The sequence below is a fragment of the Phascolarctos cinereus genome, unplaced genomic scaffold (genome assembly GCF_003287225.1).
Source record: "Phascolarctos cinereus isolate Bilbo 61053 unplaced genomic scaffold, phaCin_HiC Scaffold_7;HRSCAF=346, whole genome shotgun sequence".
Taxonomy (NCBI): Eukaryota; Metazoa; Chordata; class Mammalia; order Diprotodontia; family Phascolarctidae; genus Phascolarctos; species Phascolarctos cinereus.
Genome location: NW_027556180.1, coordinates 45,282,357 through 45,307,508, shown reverse-complemented (window position 1 = coordinate 45,307,508; position 25,152 = coordinate 45,282,357). Strand labels below are relative to the sequence as shown.

The following is a 25,152-nucleotide window of genomic DNA, read 5'->3' as shown; positions in this document are numbered from 1 at the left end:
GTCCAGTGTGAGGGGATAAGGAGTGGACGATGACACAGATGTTGGGCTGAAATTAACAACCAAAGAGGCTCACAGGATGGCAGTGCCTTAAACTAAGAGAGGGAAGTTTAGAAGAGGAATAGGTTTGAGAAGATACACTGTGATAACATCAAAGATACATATTGCAACCCATCCATCCTTTCTTATCCTGTGTACTATACTCTGCAGCTGTATAGAAAAAGGAAATCCTTCCAGGGGGTGCCTGTGGTGGGCATAGGGATCTGAGATGGGAATTATGATTTTTATGTTAATCGATAATGATATGTGTAATGGATATACTGATATATAGTTTTCTCAAGAGCTGCCTCTCTGGCTTGGGAGTCAGAGCTCACAATGCAGCTTGAGCACAAGCTCACAAACGCTGGACCTTAAGTGAAGTGAATCAAACCTGTTCCCTTCACAGAACTCTGATTCTGTGCCCTAGGGAGGTGATCACAACCCCTAAAGACTTGACTCCAGAATCATGTTGTGGGATTTGTGGTTTCTAGAGGGAAAACACTAAATGATTGTTTGTAATCCACCTTTCCCCCGCCCCTTCCCCAGCCGTGATTTCAATATATAACCTGTGCTTTTACTTCAACTAGGAGAGCATTCCTCACTCTGAAAGTGACCGATTAAACTACTTGATTTCTGGCACTCTTGTCTCTAGCAGGCTCTGAGCATTCTCAGGTTAGAGACTGGATCAGTAAAAATCCTAACAGACCAGACCCTCCTCTTGGGATCACACAAACCCATTGTCCTGGGGCTGAAAGGGAATCTAAAGCTCATCTAGTCCAATGTACCATTTTACAGAGGAGGAAACTGAGACTCAGAGGTGAAGTCACTTGCTCAAGGTCATTGAGAAAGCAAGAAGCAGAACAAGGTCTTGGACTCACTTCCTCTGCTTCCCAATCCAGTGCTCTCCAACCTCAGAAGAAAGGAGCCCTCAGGAAAGGAAAAAACCCTCAATAGGGAGAAACCAAGTATTTAAAATGAGGGAAAGAATCTAGCACAGCAGTTTCTGCAAAACATTTATTAGAAAACTAAAGTGGATATGGCCACAAAACTTAAATAGCAAGAAACGATTACAATAACAAATCGTGTTTGTCTCCAAGGGAAGGAAGCCACGTGGAAAATGTCTAGACTAGGGTGTGATTAACAATTAATTGTGGGCCAAGGAAGATTAGTGCTAGGCCTTCCTGCTTCCTAGGGCAGCTCCCTCACAGCACCCAGGGGCTCGAAGCTTCCTTGTGCACTTTGTCTGGTTTTATTCCCCAAGTTAAAAAAAAAAAACCAACCAACTCAGACAAGGGTCAGTTTGAAGCAGGCTGAAAGACTCTGATTCCTTTCCATGATTAAAGCTCGAAATGATTTCCCCTCCTTCCCTAAAGGCCAAATGGAGAGTAAATTGGAGGGAATCTCCTGAGAATATCTCTTGGCTCCTGTTAAAACTGATAAACACACTCTAAGCGGAGAGGCAAGGGATTCTCCTACCCCTAGGGGAGAGGAAGAAGGAGAGGAAGAGAAAGGGAAGCCAGTGAGAAGAGAGAGAGGAGGGGGGAAAGAAAGGAGGGGAGAGGAAGAAAAAGGAAAGGGGGAAGAGAAAAAAGAGAAGTGAGAGAGGAGATGGGGAAGAGGATGGGAGAAGAGAGAGGTAAGGAGAGAGAAGTGAGAGAGGAAGAGAAGGGGGAAAAGAGAGGACAGGAGAGGAGAAAGAAGAGAGGAAGGAAGAGAAGAGGAGAGAGGAAAGGGGAATAGAAGAGAGAGGTAAAGAGGGGAGAGGAAAAAGAAGAGAAAGGCAAGGGAGAGAAGCTGAGACAGGAAAGGACAGAGAGAAGGAGAAGGAGAGCGAGGTGGAGGGATAAAAAGAGGTAGAAGAGAACCCAAGACTTGTCAAAAAGGTGTTTGAGAATTAAATAAATCCAAGTTCCCTTCATTCTTTTTTGTGGGAATTTCTCCTGAGGCTCTAAAAGTTTCCTTCAAACTGTGAACAAGTCAGACCCATATGTCCCAGTTTATGAGTTAAGTGTTTGGGTCTGGGCTGACTCATAAGAGGGTGTAAAGTGGGGGAAGGGCAGGAGCTGGGCAGTGAAGAGGCAATGGTATAAAACATCAGTTAATCTTAGCTTCTGACAGATGAAGACATGTTTAAGTACAATTTTAAAAACAACACCATTTTATTAAAGTGTAAAAGTATGATGCCCTGACAACTCTACAGCTTGCTAACGCTACAAAAACACATCATGGACAACATGTTGAAATGGTCACATTGATTCCGAGGTTTCCATTATCGGCAAAGAGATGTGCTATAGCTGTATCAAAAACAAGGCAGTCGCTGTTCAAGATGGCAGCAGCCACCCCATCATGGATGGAACGGGGGGTGGCTTCCCAGGTCAGTCTCCGCCGGTTGCCATTTAGCTCTAGTCGATAAGCAAAGTTCTCTGCTTGCTTCCGGGTCCCAATGAGGAGCACGATGGCAAAGAACTGTTGGTGGCCCTCATATTTCTCTTGTTTCTCCAGCACCAGCATGAAGTGATGGCCGAAGCAGGACTGCATCATCACCCAATCGACGGCCCCAGGCAAGTTAATGTCTGTAGCAAGGAAGACGATGTCTTCCCCTTGAAGGGTGGTGATGCTCTTGTGAGCATGCATGAGGTGGGACATCACGGCTTCCAGTGAGCCCTGCCATTTACACGAGGCACCGGGGCAAGGACAGGAGTATGGGCGGTATTCACAGATGTCTTCATGTTCCGGCTTTTCCGTATGGTGAAGAGTCAAGGAACACCCCGTGGTGGCGTACTAGAAAGACAAAAACATGTGCATAAGCCATTCAGCAATCTCCAAATTTCTACTTTGGCATTTCTATGTGGAAGTTGGGAGTGTGATATAGGGAGTGTCTCATTCTTTTTACTTGTATTCCCAGCATCCAGCACAGGACCCAGCAGGTGCTTAATACTTGTTAGTTGATTGATATAAGGGCATCCCTGTGGTGTAGTGGAAAGAGCACTGGATGTGTAACCAGAAGGCCTGAGTTCAAATCCCAACTTTGCTCCTTACTATTTTTGTGAGGGAGAGAGATGAGAGAGAGAGAGAGAGAGAGAGAGAGAGAGAGAGAGAGAGAGAGAGAGAGAGAGAGAGAGGGAGAGAGAGAGAGAGAGACAGAGAGAGAGATCTTCATTATTCCAAGCTGTGATCAAATGAGACCGGTAGTTCCTGCTCCTGAAAGTCTTAAATTAATGGTGAACGCTACAAAATTGAATTTGAATTGATCATCTATGCTTGGTGCTGCTAACAATTTGTTAATGAATGTCACATATCACAGGAGGATACTAGGCTGATGAAAACCCAGAGGAATATAATGGCTGATCTTGGCTTCAGAAGAAAAAGATGAAAACAACCATCTCTTGTTGGAGAGGAGGTGGGGGACTACAGGTGCAGAATGAGGAACATGCTTTCTGATATGGCCAGTTTTGTTTTGCTTAACTCTTCTTTTTTGCTCTAGGTGGTGATAGTAACAAATGACAGCAATGTTTTTTGAAGCATCAATGTTTTTGAAACAATGCCATGCCATAAGTTGTCCATTACCAAAATCTAACCCCAGATAAGAATGCCACGATTAATCCTTGTTATTTATAAATACTAAGGAAATATAGACTAAAAAAATTCAATTCAACAAACACTTATCAGATATGCAAGTCTCTGTTGTAAGCAAAGGAGAGACAAAGACAAATAAGAGGGTATCTGCCCTTAAGAAACTTATACTCTAGTGGGAGTAGGGGTGGATAACACATACTGATAGATAACCCCAACACCAAGCAGATATACTAAGTGCAAAGGAATGGGGTTCCCAACAGTTATGAGAAATCTGAGGTGGGGAAATTACAAGAATGATTCTGAATCCTTTGTGATTACTAGAATATGCAGGAACTGGGGTCCCTTTTCACTTCAAAGTAGGTTTTGAGCACTTAGCCCCTTGGGCATGAGGAAAAGAGATGACCTGACTGATGCCCCTTCCTGGATCTAGGTCTCTGTTGTAACCTAAGAGACCCCAAACACCCCTTAGAATACTCATTCTTCTCTATCACTCCCAGTCCTCCAGCTCCTCACCAAAAACCTCCTGGATGGAAAAGGGGAGAGCTACTTTTAGTAAATGTATATAACCCACACATGCACATGCTATCCATGAAAAGCATCATTGTGCCGCCAAGGGGAGAAACAAGCTCTTCATTTCATCACCACATTCACTAAGTGAGTGCCTCTGATGTACATTTGTTCAGTTCAGTAGTTTTTTCAGTCACGTCCAACTCTTCGTGAACCCATTTAGGGTTTTATTGGCCAAGACACTGGAATAGTTTGTTATTTCTTTCTCCAGCTCATTTGATAGATGAAAAAACTGAGGCAAATGGAGTTAAATGACTTGCCCAGGGTCACAGTAAGTATCTAAGGCCAGATTTGAATTCAAGTTTTCCTGATGCCACGCCCGACACTCTATTCTTTGCCTCCACCTAGCTCCCCTCTGATGTACACACACATATATACACATACACAAGCACGCACACACAAGTAACCAGTTAGCAAACATTTAAGCACCTACTATATGAGACAGCGGTACTGGGTTAAGGAACAGGAATACAAAGGGGAGAGGTATATGGTCCCACTCCTCAGAGGTTATGTCCTAATGGGAAAGGAAGAGAGACATATGTAAGGTAATTGGCTAGCTGGCATGGAGGGGGCAGGGAATTAAAAAAAATTCACACAGAAGGTAGCACTTGAACATTAAGCCATCTATGGGCTCTCAGAGGCAGAGATGAGGAAAGAATATATCCAGGGCTGCTACAAAGGCAGTGAAGTGAGCTGCAATTTGGCTGACCTAGTCCAAGGCCCAGAACTATCCAGATCACGTATAAGTCCAGACATCACTCCATGATGTCACTGGTGCTCTTTGAAAACTAAAGATGAACAACCAACCAGCCAGAATCACAGTCAATCAGTGCAACGAGCATTAATGAAGTACTTACACTATGTGCCAGGTACCCTACTGGCAGTTCAAAGAAGGGTAAAACCAAAGCCTGACCTTAAGAAGCTTCCATTCTGATGGGGGAGACAACATGTACTTAGCTAAGTTAACATATACATACACTACAGAAAAAGTAGATGGAAAAGAAGCTCAGATGGGAAGACGTTAGGGGCTGGGAGGGGCCAACAAAAGGTCCTACCAGCAGAAGGTAGGATCTGAGCCAAGTCTTAAAGGACGCTATGGAAAATAAAACCAGGGGTAAGGAAGGAGGGCATTCCAGGCATGGCAGACAGCCTGGCATGGCGCTGTGATATGGACGACCTGGACGTGGAGCTGCACTGTGGGGGGTTGCGTTTAAGGAGTTCCAAATGGGCCAGTGCAACTGGATGGCAGAGTGTGTAGAGCATAAGAAGACTAGAAAGGAAGAAAGAGGCCAGGATATGAAGAGCTTTAAATGTCCAACAATGGACTTTGTATTTGATCCAGGAGAAAGTAGGGAGTCAGTGGGATTTGGGGTCATGCTTTAACAAAACCACTTTGGCAGCTGAGCGGAGGACAAACTGGAGTGGGAAAAGACTCAAAGCAGAGAGACTAGTGCAAAGACTATTGCAACAGTCCAGGTGAAAGGTGAGGCGGGCCTGAACCAGGGCAGTGGTTGTAGGAAAAGAGAGAAAGGAACATAGAGGAGACAGATGTTGTGAAAGTAGGAATGACTGGGTCTGGCCAAGGATGGGATAAGTGGCATTGAGTGGGAGTAAAGAGCTGAGGATGCCACTGGAGCTGGCAACCTGGGTGAGTGAGAGGATGATGGTGCCCTTCACTGCAGTGGGGGAGTCTGGAAGAGGGCAAGGGCTTTGGAGAAAAAGAGAATGACAACAGGAAACAGACATGTCTCATCTTCAAGGAATTCAAGTCCTCAGGTAGAGTAGGATGGCTTACACAATACACACCTTCCTCCCAATCCATGTTTCTCCTGATTACAAAATTGATTACAATCTTCAGATGACTTTTCCAAAAACCACTCCCTCCCCTAGAAAATATTATGCAACTCCTACATTCCTTTTCTAGTCCTATTCTTTAAAAAGCTGGGTAAGAGAAACAAAGGCTGTGACAGATCTGTCCCCCAATGAATCAACCTTGTCATCACATAAAGATATTCAAACTTTATACTGAGAAAGATGCAAACCTTGGAGAGGGAGAGACCGGGGTAGGAAAGAGAGGGGCTATGGGGCAGCTAGGTGGTGCAGTGGATACAGCACCGGCCCTGAAGTCAGGAGGACCTGAGTTCAAATCCAGCCTCAGACCAAACACTTGACACTTACTACCTGTGTGACCCTGGGCAAGTCATTTAACCCCAATTGCCTTTAAAAAAAAAGGAAAGAAGGGGGGTGGAGAGACAGAAAGGGAGAGAGGGGCAGAGACCTACAGAAGAGAGAAAGGGGAGAAAGGGTGTGTGTAGGGAATCTTGTTCTCTATAACCTTCAGATAGTTTAAAAACACAAACCACCAGCTGGTTAAAAAGGGCACATGATTCAGGACATTTGCCTGGCAGGTTCTTTGGCTGACATAATCCCTCCAGTTTCATTGGAAAGATTTTTCTAAATAAGCTGTTTATTCCCAACCAACCAGGAAGAATCTTAGGAAGGAGCTGTCTTTTGGCTGATGATCTAGAAAGAAGGTGGTGGTGGTGTTTTCCTTTCTCCCTCCCCTGCCTCAAACCTACAAACTACTCTGTGATTTGTTTTTAAAAACATGCCATTCATTAACACCAAACCCAGAGTCTCCCCTTGTGTAAGCCTATATGAGTAGCTATAACAAGGATTTTGGCTCCCTCTTAAAAAAATCAATGGAACAAAAATGGGAAAAGGACCCACATGTACAAAAATATTTATAGCAGCTCTTTCTGTGGTGGCAAAGAATTGGAAATTGAGAGGATGCCCATCAATTGGGGAATGGCTGAGCAAGTTGTGATATATGAATGTAATCGAATACTACTGTGCTATAAGAAATGATGAGCAAGCAGACTTCAGAAAAACCTGGAAAGACTTGTATGGTCTGATGCTGAATGAAGTGAGCAGAACCAGGAGAACGTTGTACACAGTTAACAGCCACACTGTGCAATGAGTAACTTTGATAGACTTAGCTCTTCTCAGCAATGCAAAGATCTAAGGCATCTCCAAAAGTCTCATGATGGAAAATGCTATTCACATCCAGAGAAAGAAGTATAGAGTTTGAATGCAGATTGAAGCATAGTATTTGCTCTTTTTTTTCCTTCTCTTTTGTTTCTTCTTTCTTGTGGTTCCCACTATTGGTTCTAATTCTTCTTGACAACATGACTAATGTGAAAATATGTTTAATAGGAATGTATATGTAGAGTCTATATCAGATTGCATGCCCTCTTGTCGACGGAAGCAGGAAGGGAGGTGGAGAAAAATTTGAAACTCAAAAGCTAATGGAAATGATTGTTGAAAACGAAATTAACGGAAGCAGCCTACTATGTCTTCCCCCACCCCAACGACCCTGGAAACAAAAGAGAAAAAAAGCCAGTTACCCAAATAGAAAAGTCATCACATAACTTGGGCTAGACAGCTCCTCCCACGGAGCTTTCGTGAATTGAAGCACCACAGCCATACCTTTGGGGGTCCACTTTCACTTTCCTAGATGGGCCTTTTCCTGTTTGCTTCTTTGACATTTTGGGGGCCCTTCTTGAGAGACAGTAGCTATCCTTTTCCAGGGTCAAGGTCTCCTTTCTGGTACAAGTTCCTTCTGCCTTTTAACCCAAGACAACTGGGAAGAGTTTGCCCTTCACAATGGTCTACAGGCTGCTTGATAACACTTTAAGATGCCAGGTGGAAGAAAAGACAGTGTTAAGTTGAAGCATAACCAGGCTGATGAAGGGACTAGAAAGAAGCCACACCACCTTAGAACAGCTGACACAACTGAGTGCTTGTCTGAACCACTATAGGCCATGGTGGTCTCCATATATCTGCAGGGCTGTCAGACAGTGGGCAGTGTGATAGAGGGAAAAGAACATTGGCTCTGGAGTCAGAGGTCCTGAGTTCAAATTCCCACCTGTGGGACTGTAGGCAAGTCCTTTCATTTCCATGCAGCTCCATGTCCTCATTTGTAAAATGAGGGGGTTAGATGAGATGGTCTCTGATAAAAAGGCAAACTTTACCTCAACATAAGGCAAAAGTTGCCTACCAATCCAGAAGTAGAATGTTTCCTTTACTGTAATAATTTCATCAGGCAGCTAAGTAAGTGGTGCATTAAAAAGAGTACTGGACCTGGAGTCAGGAAGATCTGAGTTCGAATCCTACCTCAGACACCTACTAGCTGCCTGACCCTGGGTAAGTCACTTAGCCGCTCTTTGCCTCAGTTTGCTCAACTGTAAAATAGGTGGATAATAACAGTACCTACCTCATTAGGGTTGTTAAGATCAAATGAGATGATAATTGTAAAACTCAGCACAGTGCCTGGCACACAGTGATTAATAAATACTTATTTGCTTCCTTCCTTCAGGACTAGAGGCTGATGGGCAGCTTGGCACAACAGATGAAGAGAGCCTGGATATAGAGAAGACCTGGGTTCAAGTTCTACCTTTGGCCCATGCTGGCTGTGTGACCCTGGGCTAGTCCCTTAAACCTTCAGAGTCCTGGGCAATTTTCTAAGACAAGTCTTAGAAAGTCAACAGGGAAAGTGCTAACCTACACTGGTAGAGGGGGCTCCCTAGATCAATTAAATCGTGGGGCTCCAGCCTGTCCTGATCAGGAGAGGAACTACAAGGTAACCTGTGGGAGACCGAGTCCTTATGGAAAATCTCTACGTCCTTATAGACTTTAGGGGTCAGTATGTATAGAGGCTTGCCTCGGGATAAATGCTCCCATGACTCTTGCCCTCACTCAGTTTGTTATGGTTTGTTGATTCTAAGTTCTTACTCATGCCCAGCCTTGAGACCAGGTGGCTGACTCGGGCAGACAATACTAAGACCTGGGCAGGGAAATAATAGATATGAAATTTGGCATTAGAACTACTTTCTCATGAGAAAATGAGGATCTTTAGCTGCTTAGATTGTTTATGTTATTAATTAGTGCTTGTAGATCATTTCTCATGGTACAAAGCTGTTTTCTATATAATCTTGTAACCCCTGATTCATAAAGTAGTCTTATGAGCATCAGTCTGAGACTTGCCTAGCCCGACTTTTCTTTCTCCAGTTCCCCTTCCCCTTTTTCTTTACCACTGCATCGCACATCACGCCAGCTGCTGGTAGTAACCACTGCTTATGATCTGAGTGGAGATTGAGCCAGATGGCCTCTAACTCCTTCCAGCTCTAAATCTACAAACCAGATTTGGTGTCAGACATCTAGGCTCAAATGCTGGCTCTGCCACTTGCTGCCTATGTGACTTTGGTCAAGGTACAAGCCTCCCTGAGACTCAGTCCCCTCATCTGTAAAATGAGGGGGTTAGACCAGATGGCCACTCAGGGTCCTTCTATGGGCCTATGAAATGCTCCCAGGGATCCCATTGTATCAGGTTTCTGATTCTTGTTACTATTAACAGTATTTCAGGAGCCCATCAAACAAGACAGGGAGTATTTTTATACTCCTACAAAAATTCTTGGCTCTTTCCCTGAGTTAACAGTTTATAAGGGCTCCTAATTGTCTAGGTTTTCCTTTCTTTTTATTGTTGTGTAGGTTAGGGGATTTTTTTTATTTTTTATTTATTACTATGATTTATTTATTTATTCCATATGGAGGTTAGGAGAACCTGGCTTCCATGTAACCTTGACAACAACACCTTCACCAGAGAGACCAGGCACAATGGAAGACAAGCTGTTTGGCAGGCTCCATGAATTGCTGTTTGCAGGGAAGGCCCTTCCAGAGCCTCCTGGCCTAACTGGGGCTCTCTGTTCCAGGCTTTCTGGTGTTGCTTGAAGTATCTTTTAATTGGCTGGTAAGGAGAATAACATGAAGCACCTGGGTGGCAACAAGAATCTGCAAAATGCTCTTGCATCCACTATGTCATTTCATCCTACCTAGAGAAGGCAGGGCTGATAGACCTAGTCTTACATGTGCAGAGGCTGAGGTTAAGTCCTTAGCCCCAAGGCACATAACTGTCAAGCGGTGGCCCCCTGAATGAGCCCAGATCTTCTCCCTTCCTCCAGTGCTCTCCCCAGCCCCATCCCTGCTGCTCCTCCTCAATCACAGTGATAAAGTTTTTGAAATATTTTAAATTTGGGAGAAAGTTTTTAAAAAGCCATTTAGATTTTCATTCTGATTGAGAGTTCCAGCTCAAAATTAAACCTAACCATGAAGGTTTCCAATAAGATTAAATTATAACTGGCACACCTGGTTATCTAGCCCCCACCCCAGCTTATGAAAACTAAAAACAACCTTTTCTTTTTTTCTTTGATTGGCTTAGGATGGGAGTTGGTGAAGATTCAGGTGACAGCATCTAGGATTTTTGTTCAAGTGTTTTGGCCAATTTCATTGGGACAGGGAGCTCCCTCTACCAATGCCAATTAGCACCCCTCCTGACATCTCAATTTAGAGTCTTAGGGAGCTGCCCAGTGCACTAGCCGAAAGTCAGGAGGGGACTTGGTCAGCATTACCCAAGTCAGTATGGATCTCAGGTTGGAGAGGAAGCCAGGTCAACCTCCAACAATACAATCTCTAGCAGCCAGGTCACTGGTACAAAGTCAATATACTTACATAAATCAACACGTATTTATTAAGGACCTGTTCAGTGTTAGATGGTGGATATACAGATTAAAAAGAAAGAAACCATGTCTACTCTGGAGGAGCAGGGCATACCCACTTACTAACATGCAGTCAAAAAATATAAGAGTTGGTCTCGGAGTTTCAACTCTACCTCTGGTTGGTAGCTGTGTGACCACGGACAAGTCACTTGCCCACTCTGTGCCTCCATTTCCTCATGTACAATGGAGATAATACTTTTCAGGGCTGCTGTATAGCTCAAATGAGGTGTAAAGTACTTTACAAAGCCTGAAGTGCCATAAATCTGGCTTCAAATCTGGGTTCTGACATTTATATTCTAGGCAGTCAGTCCTCTTCTGGACTAAATATCCTTGTCAGTAAAATGAGGCAGCTGTTCTAGATCAGAGATGGCCACATGCCTTCCCCTCCCCACCAACACTTCTGAGGAGTGCTTGAACCAGATTAAAATGTAAACTCTGTATGTTTAGTGGCCCTGTTTCTAGTTGAGTTTGACCCTACCAGTCTAGATAACCTTCCAAGTCCATTCTGGCACTAACTCTATCATCCTAAGCTCTTGAGGTTTGGATAAAACATAGCTTAAAACAATATCTTCAAGAAAAAAAGGCTTAGGGGGCAGTTAGGTGGTGCAGTGGATAGAGTACTGGCCCTGGATTCAGGAGGACCTGAGTTCAAATGCGGCCTCAGACACATAACACTTACTAGCTGTGTGACCCTGGGCAAGTCACTTAATCCCATTGCCTACAACTGAAAGAAAGAAAAAAACCTTATGTTTAACCTGACTCTTCCATTCTCCTCCCAAATTCCAAGTTCACACCTCTTACCCTTGTCCTAGGCAAGACTATTTCATGTTAACTGCATGGCATCCTGGAAAGAACCCTGGGAGATGAACATGAGAGGACCTCTTCATATCCTGACACTGTTATCTATTACCCATATGTCCCTGGGCAAATCTCTTCACCTGTCTGGGTCTCAGGTCCTCCTCTGTAAAGTGAGAACACTTGGTCTAGATCAGTACTTCTTAAACTGTGGGTCTCAACCCCATACAGGTCACAAAACTTAACGTGGGGCTCGTGAAGAACTTAGCACCAATAAAAGGTTTCTGAATGGGCAACGACCAAAATCAATTCAAAATCACACATGTGATGAGTCCGAGGCATTTGTGGCAGCACTTCCTCATGCTGCATTGTGCCTGACTTCACTGCAGCCTTGGTCCTGAACACACCCCGTGGGCACTTTACACTGCACGTGCCATTACACCAAAGCCAAAAAATGCTGCCAGAAACACCTTGGCTCAGATTCAAGACTATTGTCTTTAATAAATGGTAAAATTATGTGTACACCAAAGAATTGTCTTACAATAAATTTTTTTATGATTTATCAGTAAATTTGTATACTTATTTTATACACTTACATACCTAAGGTTGAATAAAAATTTCTTGGGTGAAAAGGAGTTATGAGTGGAAAAAGTTTAAAAAACATTGGTCTAGATGGCCTCTAAGGCCCCTTTCCAGCTCAAGACTAATGGGAGCTTACGATTGTCTCCCGTCATATATGAAGCTGTCACATATGGAGCTTCCTATAAGGAATCACATACGTGGAGCTTCCATCTGGGCTGACCGCTCTCCTCATCTCCTCAGATGGAAGAGAAAACCCAGGTTTCTAAGACACTGGGGTTATTCTACTCACTCTTGCTTAACCTCTTTGATACCATGAAGTACTTTTTGTTTTAAAAGAATCTCAGCGGAAGGCTTGGGACAGCTTCAGGACAACACCTGAGAAGTGGTTATTAAGTGATAAATACAGATGACCATTGTAGAAGACAAAGGAGACCAGGGAGGAGGGAGAGGCTGTAACTTGAATTGAGTCACTTACTGGCTGGCACCTGATTATACACTTCAGAAAGTGAATAAGTTGGGCTACAGCATTTGGGAGGTAGAAAGGACATTAGACAGTATCTAATCCAATCCCTTTCATTTTCCAGATGAAAATGAGGCCTAGAAAAACTAAGTGACTTATCCAAGGTCACACAGGTATGTAAGAGAGCCTGGAGTCAAACCCTGGCTTCTTTCAGGTCCTGGCTAAAATCCTACTTTCTTCAAAAAGCTTCCCCCAACCTCCCTTCAATGTTAGTGTTCTCCCTCTGTTATCCCTAATTTACCCTGCGCATATATATACACACACACATATATAATATATATAATATATATATATATATATATATCTTATCTGTAAATAAGTATTTTGCATGTTGTCACCCCCCCCCCATTAGATTATAAATTCCTTGAGAGCATGGATTGAGGGTTTCCTCCCCTAACTTTGTATTTCCTGTATTTGGCACAGGGTCTGGTACACAGCAGGCATCTAATAAATGTTTGTTGACTGACTGTGATCCAGAAAGAAGGGAATTTCAAGGAATAAGGGCACAAATAATGGGATATTTCCTAGGGAAGAATATTTATATTCCCTGACCTCTTCATGATGAGAAACCAGGTGCCCATGATGAAAAAGCCAGGAGAAACAGAGGGGCAGAGGACGTGACAAGATGTCACCTTATATGCCTTTAGAAACTCTGCATGTTGCAATGGCACAGTGAGTTGTGCACAAACACATCCTTCTTCCTTGAAAATAGATCATACCCTAATGCCATGTACATTTCAAGGCCTTTGCTCAATGTAGGAACTGACCCAATTTCTTTCCCTACTGTAGGTTGAAATCTAAGCTTTAAAGTTACTGTAGGACTCTTGTATGTGGACACAAAGTTGATACTGCAAATTGTAAGCATCTCTAGTAAACAGAAGCACTTCTCATTGTCCATTAATTACGTGGAGATGGGAATATTTTAAGAGAATCCTTTCTGGAGGATATCCCGGGGACAAAATACTGACAATGGAGTCGGAGGATTTGGGTTCAAATCCCAGCTGACTTGGGACAAGTCACACGGCCTCCATCCTCAGTTTCATCATTTGTATAATAATAGTGAACATTTATATAGCACCTACTATGTTCTGACCACTATGCTAAATACCTTTTATAGTTATGATCTCGTCTGATTCTGATAACAGCCTTGGGAGGGAAGTGTTGTTATTATCATCCCCCATTTTACAGTTGAGGAAACTGAGGCACACAGAAGTTCAGTGACTTGTCCTGGGTCATACAACTAATAAGTGCCTGAAGCCGAATTTGAAGTCAGGTCTTCCTGAGGCCAGTCCCAGTGCTCTATCTACTACAACCCTGTAATGAGGGCACTGGAGCAGAGCCTCTGAGGGCTTTTGTATCTCTACTCTCAACTGAAACTGGGAGTCAAGGGTGCTATGGTAGACTGTGGTCAACTCATGTCCTCTCTCTTTCTTTCAATTTCTCTGCTTCCAATAAACTGTCTTGCTGCTTATTTACAAGAAGAAGAAAAGATATTGTCTGCTCATTTGTAAGGAAATAAATTAGGTTTAGTAACTCACTTTTTATAAAGTAGCTGTGTGAAATCCTCAAATGAAAAGCGCTTCTGAAATACAAAGTAAAATCATCATTTCTGCATTGGTATTTGTTAACTTATTTTAAATAAAAAAAGAAATGAATTCATCTCCTGTTCAATGCCACTCTCAATCAGAAAAAACATACCAAAGAATCCAATGGCTGGCTCAGCCTGAATTCTCTCCCTCACTCCCCTTCAAATGCCTATAGCATAAAGTCCAAACTTGTTGGCTGGGTATTCAAGGCAACCCCTGCCCCCCAATAGCACCTTTCCTCCATCTTTACATGATCCTTCACTACTAGATACAAAAATCCAAAACCCTCAAGCAGTAATTCCTGTTCATATTAATCACTAGCTTAGCTAGAACTCTTGCAATCTGTCATAAATGGTGAAGCAAGGAGGGTCAATTTCAATCTCAATCTAGGCAGTCCTAGAATAGATTTCTTATTGTGAGATTAGATTTTTTTTTCATAGCTATTTAGGTATTATCTTTACAGAACTTGTGAAGAAGCCTTTAAGAAAGTTATCAGACAAAGGATTTTATAATCTTGGATTAAGAATTTTCCTTTCATTTAATTTTTGATCTAGACTCATCATTTCATTGGGTTAAGGATTCCTAGTGAGAAAATTCCCTCTCCCATTGCATACCTGCCACTCTTGTGCCAATTATAGCTTTTAGAGAGCTGCTGGTTAGCGGAGTGGAGAAGCAGCCTGCCCCAGAGTCCCACTGCCAGAACTAGCAAAGGCTCTACTTCAACTCACACCTCCTTAGGAAATTCTAATTTACTATACCAAGCTGCCTCAGCTCATTTATTTACTGGGGGAAAACAAACAAACAAACAAATGAAATTGCTTATAGCTCCAGCTTTTAGTAGCTCTAAAGAGAAACAAACCTGTTATCCTCTGGGAAGGACAATGAGTCTGTAGGGTAAAAAGCAGACCTAGGTAAGGAGCACTGATGTCGCGAGGGCTCTCTTGCTTCTTCTGATCAGCTACCACACTCTGGGCAAACCATTTAAACTTGGAGTCTTCCAGTCACCTTCTCCGAGCCTGAAACATTGATTTGTAGCTCACTGTTGGCTTATAAATACATGAGGGGCTTCGTTGCAGCTACCCTTTCACACTGACTGTCTCCAAACTCCCAGAAAGCCAGAACTCCCTGATAGGACAAATGTAACAATGAGTAATTCATTTATCTCATGCGCTTCCTCTAAGGAATACAAAGTATTTTTATACATCTTGATGCTGGGAGGCCCAACTGGGGACTTCTCCATCCCATGGCTTTCCAAGGCTGGGTGAGAACATATGTGAGATAACAGTCGACAAGGAAGTAACAATTTTACTGAAGATGAACTGAGAATGTTGCTGAAGAAAGCAGAATGTTCTTCCAACAGGGAGGACAAGTCAGGGGGAAAAACCAAATTGCTACACATTTACCACTCTATGCCAGGTTCTTCAGCATCTTTCCTCTGAATTATTGTTTTCTACTTCTTGTCTCCCCCTTCTCCAAGCCATTTACCACATGACCAAAATTAATCTTCCAAAGCCATAAGGGTGCCTTGTCTGCTCAAGGGTCATCAATGGCTCCCTATTGCCTCTAGGACAAACCACAAATTCCTTCAGCCTGCCATTCACAGCCCTTCACAGTCTAACTCTAGCCTGTTTTACCTTATTCACCTTCACACATTATCCATTCTACCAAACTGATCTACCAGCTGGCCCCTCAAACTCTGCATTCCTTCTCCCAGTTCTTCGTCTTTAGAGATCACAACTAAAATTCACTCCCTCCATCTTCATCTCTTACAATCCTTTGTTTTTCTCAAGGCTCATCCCAGGGTCACCTCTTAGGGGAGTCTTGATACCCTGCCTTACCTGTTAGGATATTCCTTCCTTATATTTCCCTGTTGATAAATCGTCCCCACAATAGAATGGAAGCTTCTTGAGGGTAGGGACTGGAATTCACTCCCCCCCCCTTTTGTGTCCTGGGCATCTTGAACAATACATCTTGCTCATAGCAAGCATTTAGAGGAGGGAAGAGGAATCCATGTTCATGTAGTGCCTACTATGTGCCAGGCATTATGCTAAGTGCTATACAACTAGTACCTCTTTTGAGCCTTTAATAAAAGTTTGTTAAATTGCACTGAATTGAACTTGACTTTCTCAAAGTACTTCTGGCAAGAAAATTCCCTTTCAGAGCTCTGGGTAGACTGTGACTGTGAATGTTGGGAAAGCCATTCCTTCCCCTTTGCCCAACTGGCCAGAGGGAAAAAGCTGAAAAGCAGCACATTATAGATGATTTCCTTAGGGAAGGAAAGTTGGCTTGGCTGCCAAGATTGGGGGAGGGGGACAACGACATCATGGATACCTGAGAACTCCTGGCTAGGGTGAAGACAGTGCCTGGCTTTCAAAAGCCCGACCGGCTCTGTGGCTGTGGTTTATCGCCAAAGCTCCCAACTGAGGTTGCTTCCTGACTGGGCCCCCAGGCAGAGGAGCCAGTGATCAAGGCAGTCCCACATCAGCCTGAAGAACCAGTTCTGGAAGATCCCTTCTGAGTGATATTTAAGACAACAAAATCACCTGGAAAAAGCCAGCATGAATAATGGCTCTTGGAGGCAGGGCCAAACCACCGTCACCACCTCCATTTCCCATGTAATAGAAGAGATAGCGAAGAATGAGAACTGGTACTCATCGGTGAGGAAATCCCCTCTACCAATGCAGATGGGGATCTTCTCTGCAATTTCTTTTCTCAGCTGCATGCAGAAGTACTTGCCCAGGGTCACACAGCCAGTACATGTCAAAGGCAGGGCTTGCACTCGGCTCTTCCTGGGTTCAAGGCCAACTCTATCCATCATGCTGCACTACCTCTCAACAGAATAAAAGCTGACATTTATATGGGATTTTAAAGTGGTAAGCGCTACTGTCTCCATTTTACAGGTGAAAAAACTGAGTCGCAGGGAAATCAAGGGAGTTCCCAATGGTCATGTAGCATAGAAGCCCTATGTGAGGTAGGACTCAAAGTCTGGGGCACCACAGAAAAAAGTCCATGGATCAAAAAATGCCATGCTACCATCTTATTTCAGACGATAGCAGTGTTTCTCCTACACTGAGTATACTTTCATTACGTCAGGCCACCACCTACACGACAAATCAACTATCCGATTTAGGTCCAAAGACTGCATTCCCACTTCCACCCTTCTAGCACTTTTGATTCAGCACGGTGACACCAGAAGTCATCACTGCAGGCACCCCCAAAATGAAACAAAACACAGACACATACATGCCACACACACACTCTCTCTCTGTTTCTCTGTCTCTCATATCTCTCCCTGTCCTCTCCTAGAACATAAGCTGCTTCAGGGCAGGGACTTAACTGTTTTTATCACTATGTCCCCAGTACCTAGCATAGGATCTGTCATTCAATTGGTGCTTAAAGAACATGTGTTGACTGATATGAACTCCCCAAATTCTCTAATTACATTAGGCCGTCTATCCAGCAAAAACAGAACAAAATAAAAACCCAGAATCCACCCAGGAATTACTAAGACAGTCAGGTCTTCGGAGATCCATTTGGTATCTGGGCAGAACTCTCAAGCATGGAAGGTCCAAGTGTTCACTGGCAATGGCAGAAGGGCAGGCAAGGCCCAAATGCCACCCTGGGGCATGAGGCAAGGCATAGGATGAGGAAGGAGTATGACCAGGCCTACTAAAGCCAGTGCAGTGAGAAGCTGGATAGGCATCCCCCAGGGCAGGAATGTGGGTAGATCAAGCAACAAGATGAGGAGGGCAGAGGGCCTCCTACCAGGCCAGAGAAGGAAGGAAGTTAAGATCAAAGCATTAAGGAAGCAATCAGACTAGGAATGTTTACTATTATTTTTCTTTTGAAGGATTAATAAAATATGAAACAAGGAGACAAAAGAAAGTTAGATATGAGAAAAATGAATGGAAAGTTAAAAAGAGAGGCTGTTTTTCTTCAAGTTGATGTCTGGGTCCTGACAGAGACCTGTCCTCTTACTTGCTGGATCACAGCTTCTTCTTGGAAAATCCTCATTTTTAGAGTAAGAGCCAGAGTTAAGATGAAAACCAATGACTTCCTCCTCTTCCTCTTCCTCCTCGTCCTCCCAATCCAAAAATAGGAGTCCTGTATACTCAGTTTAAACCCTCAGTGTTCAAGTCTCAAAGTGTAAGGCAGGGCAACAAGCTGTTATTAAGTACTTGCTATATGTTTGCCACTGTGTTAAGCATAACAGAGGCAAGCCTATATATGGTGAATAAAAATGGAATTCTCTCCCACCTTTGGCCCAAGGCAGCTCTGAGTCGAGGGGGACAGACCCTTATCCCGTAAATGAATGATACCTAGCTTAGAGATCACTTCATACACTCTTCCTGAGTATGGAGAGGACAGGTATGATGGCTACCCAGTTGTGAAGGGACTTGGGGCTGGGGGAAGGGGGTGGGGAGGGCAGGGAGGGCAATGAGAACAAAGCTGATGGAGTTTTGCCAATGGATTTCCAGCTACTCCCTCCCATACAGGGTTTTTTGAAGAAGTACATTCTGATCTCCTCAAAGAGACACATGTGGGTGGGGGGAAATTTCTTAGGTTTATTCTCACACCAGTCTTAAAGGTAGAACCACATTATGAAGGCTGGTGTCAGGGGGTGGAAGAGTGAAAAAAGAAACTCTTATTAACTAGGTAAATATATTTGGCCTAAATCTAAGTCCCCAGGCATTTTACAGTGCAATGAGCTCTTACTGTATTTATGGGCATATATTTATGTTGTATATAATAATGGTTAAGATTTACATAGCACCTACTGTGTGCCAGGCACTATGCTCAACACTTTATAATTGTATCATTTTATCCTCACAATAACCCTGGGAAGTAGGTGCTTTTATTATTCCCATTTTACAGATGAGGAAACTAAGGCAACAGAGGTGAAGTGACTTTCCCAGGGTCAAACAGCTAGAGAGTGTCTGAAGGATTAGATTTGTATTTGAATAGTACTTTTCAAGGCGCTTCTACCTCCTATTTCCAGTCTCATTACACATCATTCCCCTCTATGCACATATACATTCAAACTAACCCTCCTGCTCTTCCTCACTCCAACCTTTGGATGACTCCCTCCTCACCTTTGTCGCTTGGCAATCTCTGGCTTGATTCAGACTCAGCTCAAACTTCTGAAGGACACCTTGCCTGCCACACCCCTAAAGGTTAGACTGTATGTTTTGTACATCCCAATATATGTACACATGGCACAACTTAGGTGACACAGTCCAGGCCTGAGCAGGAAGACTCATCTTCGTGAGTTCAAATCTGGCCTGAGATACTTACTGGCTGTATGACCCTAGGTAAGTCACTTAACCTTGTTTGACTCAGTTTCCTCAACTGTAAAATGAGCTAGAGAAGGAAATGGCAAACCACTCCAGTATCTCTGCCAAGAAAACCCCATATGGGGTTACAAAGAGTTGGACGTAACTGAAGATGACCGAACTGAATACATGTACATGTTGTCTATACCATCAGCATACAAACTCTTTGAATGAACTGAACACTGATATTGTAAAACAAGCAAACAGTTCTGAAAGACTTAAGAACTCTGAAGACAATGGTTAATCATAATTCCAGAAAAGGCTCTTTTGGCTGGGGGGGGGGTTGGAGTAGGCATTGAGGGGGAAGTGGGAGGGAGGAAAAAAGTTTGATTTTTTTTTAAAGAAAATTTAATTAAAAAACCATGAGGCAAAGAAAGAATGGAAGCTCACTGAGGGCAGGAATGACTTTACTTTCAGTCTTGGGATCCCCAGTGCCGGGGAGCTAGTAGATAAAAGCTTGTTGGATTGGCTTGGATTCTTATCGCTAATACTGGTAGAGCACCACAGATTTAGAGCTGGAAGGGACCTTAATGGACAACTTAAGAGATCATCTAGTACTAGCTCCCTCTTTTTGCAGATGGTGAAACTGAGGCCAAGAGAAAAAGTGACTGACCGAAGGTTGTACAGGTAGTAAGCAGCTGAACTGGGATACTACTCCCACTCCCAATCCAGTGTTCTTTGAACTGTACCAAAATAAAGTCCGGAAATACCTAGTCTAATCTCTACTGGCCACAGATAAACTGCTATCTTGCAGTTTCTGAGAGATTTCAATGCTGTTTGCACCAAGCATTTTTTTTTTCCTGCTGAGACTAGTTATCCTTCTCACTAACTCTAAAATAGCAAATGTTTCCTTTGGTTCTGGATCACAAGTCACCGTGGCCACCTAGTTACAAATAGCACTTTATTCCAGGCTTGCCCTTGGACCTCTCTGCTCTCTGATTGCTAGGGAGCACACAATGTCGATCAAAAAACCTGACTCCTTGTGGAGTTCAAGGGAGATGACCCTCTCTTCCTTTTGATGGAGGGGAGAGGGAAAAACATGGACAGGAAGGGAGGGGCAGACAGGGGAGGAGGAGAAGAGGAGAGGAATGGAGAGAGAGGAGAGAAGAGAGGAGGGAAGGAGGAAGAGAAAAGAGCTTCCACTTGGGTAAAATTCCACCTCATCTTTTGCCTTTTAAGCCTTTATAGCCTGAATTTTGGCTGCCCAGGGAACCCATCTTGAATTTCTGACACTGTTCCCTCTGAACTAATACCATTGTTTTGTCCAACTTCATGATTTTGTGGAGCCAGTTGGCAAGGCTAGGCAGGTCTCCAGACTTTAAAAGTTCAATTAACTAGAATTTTACTACCCAGAAACCCCAAAAAACAGAATCTACCTCTCTGTTTTACCTTTTTTTTTTCAAAAGAGGCAAATCACAAATAGAGCTATTATTTCAAATTTTCTTGTCCAATTTGAACCTGAGACCCAGAGTACCTTGCCCAAAGACACACAGGTAGGAAGGAACAGAGTTGGGAATTGGACCCAGGTCCTCTGTAGATGTCAAATCCAGGGCATCCTTTGGATGCCAAATCTGTTGTACCATCCTTTGAGCCTTCAAATCAAGTAAGCAGGCATGTCAGAGATATTGTCAAAAATCAATGTCGTCTGGTCAGTACGGCTGGAGGGCAATCTCCCACACCTTCTGCATCAGGGCTCCAGGCCTGTGTTAGCTAAGCCCTTAGAGAGCTTGTCATTCATTATAAGAAAGGAAGGTGGGTCAGCTAGTTATTGCTTCCAGAGAGACTATGATAATGTAACACTCCCCCCATCTCACCCCATGGGAAACCTTGCTGTTGCTCAGAATGGACAAGTATCCACTCAACTTCTAATCATTTTATATTTTAATTTAATCATTTAATATTTTAACTTTCTCAGAATATTCCAAAACAGTCACTGCCACAGAGCTTAACTGTGTATCACATACTCATCGGTCTCCTCACACTTCCCACCATTCTCATTTGATTTTTTTCCACAAAATATTATAAATTGTTCTGCAATACTCATCTCAGATGAAGAGTTTGGCTGTGACACTGGGTTAGTGTGTCGACAATCTAGCTTTTCCCTTGTAAAAGTAATAAAAATGCTTCAACTAAAGAGGAATCAAGAGCTCTGAGTTAATTCTTAGCTCCTATACATGGGAAGCATATTGCACATCCCTTGCACAGGGCGCTCCATTTCCCACCTCCGTGGCTTAACTGCTTGGCCCTCATGCCTAGGATGGTCTCCCTCCTCACCTTTCCACTCCTGGCTTCCTGAAAGTCTTACCTCAATGCCCACCTTCTGCAGGAGGCCAGTCCTCCCAGCTGCTCGACTCTAGTAGCCAGAGTCCTCTCCTCAAAGGTTACCTTTCTATCTTTTTCTATCTTTTATGCAAGGGGGGGGGGAGCCACCTTGTCCCCTTCTCAGTAAGCTCTTGGAGAGGCAAAATTGTTTGTGCCTTTCTTTTATTCCTCAGGGTTTTGTCCAGTGCCTGGAATTAGAACCAAGTGCTTAGGAAATGTGTGTTAATTGACTGATGATCCTGAAACATTGCAATTTACATGGTCCTCTGAGCACTCATAGAGTCGTGTTTAGCATATTGACTCCACTTAAAAAGAAGAAAAGCATCTTCAAAAGATTTTCAGCAACAAGGCTGAACAAAAGGGTTAGAGGGTCAGAAAAAAGTACAACACCTTAATTCCTCAATCACTCTCCAGTTGACTGATCTTTCTACTGCAACTGAGTAGAAACTAGACACTTTGGTGATTGCCCCCCCCCTCAAAAATGTGCCCTCTATGAAAGAAGTGACCTTGGCTAAGTCACTCTGTAACTCAAGGATTCAGCTGTAAAATACAGGATTTGGATGATAGGATTTCCAAGGTCCCTTCCTGCTTGAAAGTGATTTAGGGATTAATCTATTCAATTTAATCCAACAGGCATTTATTAAGCCATCACTACATAAGATATCATGCTAGATGCGGAAGATACAAAGACAAAACAAAACAAAATCGTCCTTGCCTCACAGAAGCTTTCGTTCTATTGGGGAAAAGGGAGCTATGGCAGGGTGGGAGTGGAGATAAAAAAGACTGTTTCGGATAAAACCACAGAGAGCTATTTTTTAAAATATGTGATTTCTTTTGAGTCAGAATTCTCCTAACTTGAGAAGCTGCAACTTAGTTGTGCTGACAACTTAAACAGTGTCTCACTTCATTAAGTACTGAGGTGTACTATGCTGTGAGGGGAAAAAAAAAAAGCTAGAGAACTACTAGGCTAAATATTCATTTTTAACCTGACTTCAGTTTTTAAAAGGTGATTGTAAAAATCCTTATGTTGTTCCTAAGTCAGGTATTTTCATGCCATTATAGCTCCATAAGATATTTTTGTATTGGGAATATTAATATAATTATATTAGTATAAAACTGTAATCAATCATGTTTTGTTCTACTCAATTCAACCCAGTAAACATGCATTAGGCACCTATATGCCAGGTGCTGAGGCATTCAGTCCAGGATACACAAAAACAAAAGTGGTCCCTGTCTTCAGGAAGCTTACATTCTACTAAATGTCTAAGTTAGTAGGGTTGTGGCTCTCAGTGAAAGCACTCTCCTTTTCATTAACAGTTAACTATTGGGGCAGCTAGGTGGCGTAGTGAATAGAACACCGGCCCTGGATTCAGGAGGACCTGATTTCAAATGTGACTCAGACACCTGACACCTACTAGCTGTGCGACCCTGGGCAAGTCACTTAACCCCACTGCCTAGCCAAAAAAGAAAAGAAAAGAAAACAAAAACCCAGTCAACTATAAATGCACTCTTCCCCAGGAAACAACTTTGACCACAGGAGTGATCAGCCACAGCCCCTGCAGGGCTCAATCCCTGCCTACCTTAGGGCCAACCTCTTTTTAAGGCTCAAGAACATGGAGCTTGAGAACTCCATTTCAGTCGAATTCATTTCCTCTGTAATCCTATGTGTTTTATTTTATGCATTCAAAAAGCTCGTTTCGATAAGGAGTCCATAACTGGTATTCCCAAAACTAAGGCACCCATGACACCCAAAAATTTGAAGAGCCATTAAGGTCAAGATGTTCCATTCCTTGCCAGGGTGTGATCTCCCTGAAAGCTGGGTGACTTGGCTTGTCAGTCCTTTGCCACAAACCATGGGTCCTCATATGTATCCGTATATTTGTTTTAGATCACAAACTCAAGAACAAGGACAGTGTTACTTTTCACCAGTAAAATGGAAACTCCTTGAGGACCTGGGCTGTTCTTTCATTTTTGACTTTGTACAATATCCCCAACACCTAAGTATCACATCAGCCCAAAGAATAGGCTTAATAAATGCCCAAGAAATCAAATATTCCAATGCCAGGAAAGCACCTGACACAACCTAAAAAAAAAAAAGCCAGCAGCAAGCTGACCTGACAGAATAACTGGTAATTACATGATACAATACTTTTACATTTTACATAGGCTTCAGTTTCTAAAATGCTCTTATCCCAGCTCTTATGTGATAGGTTAAATGTTTGCTGAAATGAACATGTCAATTCAACTTCTGTCAGTCCTTCAACTGCTCTCTACTTTATTACCAATTTAGCTCTTTCACATTCATTTCATATTATTTTCCCTCTGGCACAGTAAGGACCAGCCAACCTGAAAGATTAGCCATTCCATGAATTTATCCTCTATCTATCTCCCAGATCCTCCCTCCCCCTAATGCCTGGAATCTGCTATCTCTTTACTCTAGTCAATTAGAATTAATTCCTAGCTTTCTTGGAGGCTAAGCTAGGGCACTCCTACTTGAACAAGTCATTCTCAGTTGTTACTTCACTCTCTCCTGGGTGCGTGTGGTACACATTCCTTTCTGCCCCTTTTCCCAGAATGGAAGTTCTTGGAGGGCAAGAACCATTTCCCTTTATTGATCTCTATATCCTCAGTACTTTGAAGAGAGGAATGATGGGTAGAAGTTACTGAACTCTGGCTGACTGCTGGAGGTAGGACTCAATTCAATTTAACAAACATTTATTAAGCTCCTGTTTCTATCCTGAGGCCAAACAGAAAAAAGTTCCTAAGACAGCCAGATCTTCTTTTCAGCAGGCTAACAACATAACCAAAACTCAACTCACCTTCCCCCTCCAAAACCTGCTTCTTCATGCTCCTCTACCTCAAAACTACCAGGTCTTCTTTCACTTCTCTAGAGGGCCACAGATAATCAATTAATCTTGCTATTTCTATTTTGGCCCTCATCTTTGCACACAACATTCTCCATTGTATCATTTTCACTGGTTGTCTCTCATGCCTAGAATCCTCTCCCACTTTGTCTTACCTCCTAGCTTCCTGGATTCCACTCCCAGCTAAAATCTCCATCTTTCTTTCTTTCTTTTTTTTTTGTGAGGCAATCAGGGTTAAGTGACTTGCCCAGGGTCACACAGCTAGTAAAATCTCCATCTTCAAAAAACATTTTCTATGGCTAGTACTTTTTCTCTCCAATTAACTTAACAATGGGCCTTGTGTCTATCTTGTTATTT

At 43.1% G+C, this 25,152-nt stretch overlaps 1 protein-coding gene across 2 annotated transcripts in view; it reads right to left on the bottom strand.

The window, feature by feature from the left end:
* Nucleotides 1-2,171: 2,171 nt before the first annotated feature.
* Nucleotides 2,172-25,152, bottom strand: part of SIAH2 (siah E3 ubiquitin protein ligase 2) — a 32,219-nt gene continuing 9,238 nt past the window's right edge. Inside the window, exons 2-3 of one of the 2 annotated variants that reach the window (XM_078147492.1) lie at nucleotides 4,613-4,693; nucleotides 2,172-2,817 (exon numbers count right to left, since the gene is read on the bottom strand). In XM_078147492.1, the coding sequence (XP_078003618.1) occupies nucleotides 2,260-2,817; nucleotides 4,613-4,693 (639 nt within the window). In that variant the 3' untranslated portion in view covers nucleotides 2,172-2,259. The remainder of the gene's footprint in view (nucleotides 2,818-4,612; nucleotides 4,694-25,152) is intronic. The other variant, XM_020980885.2, reaches the window with a different exon arrangement.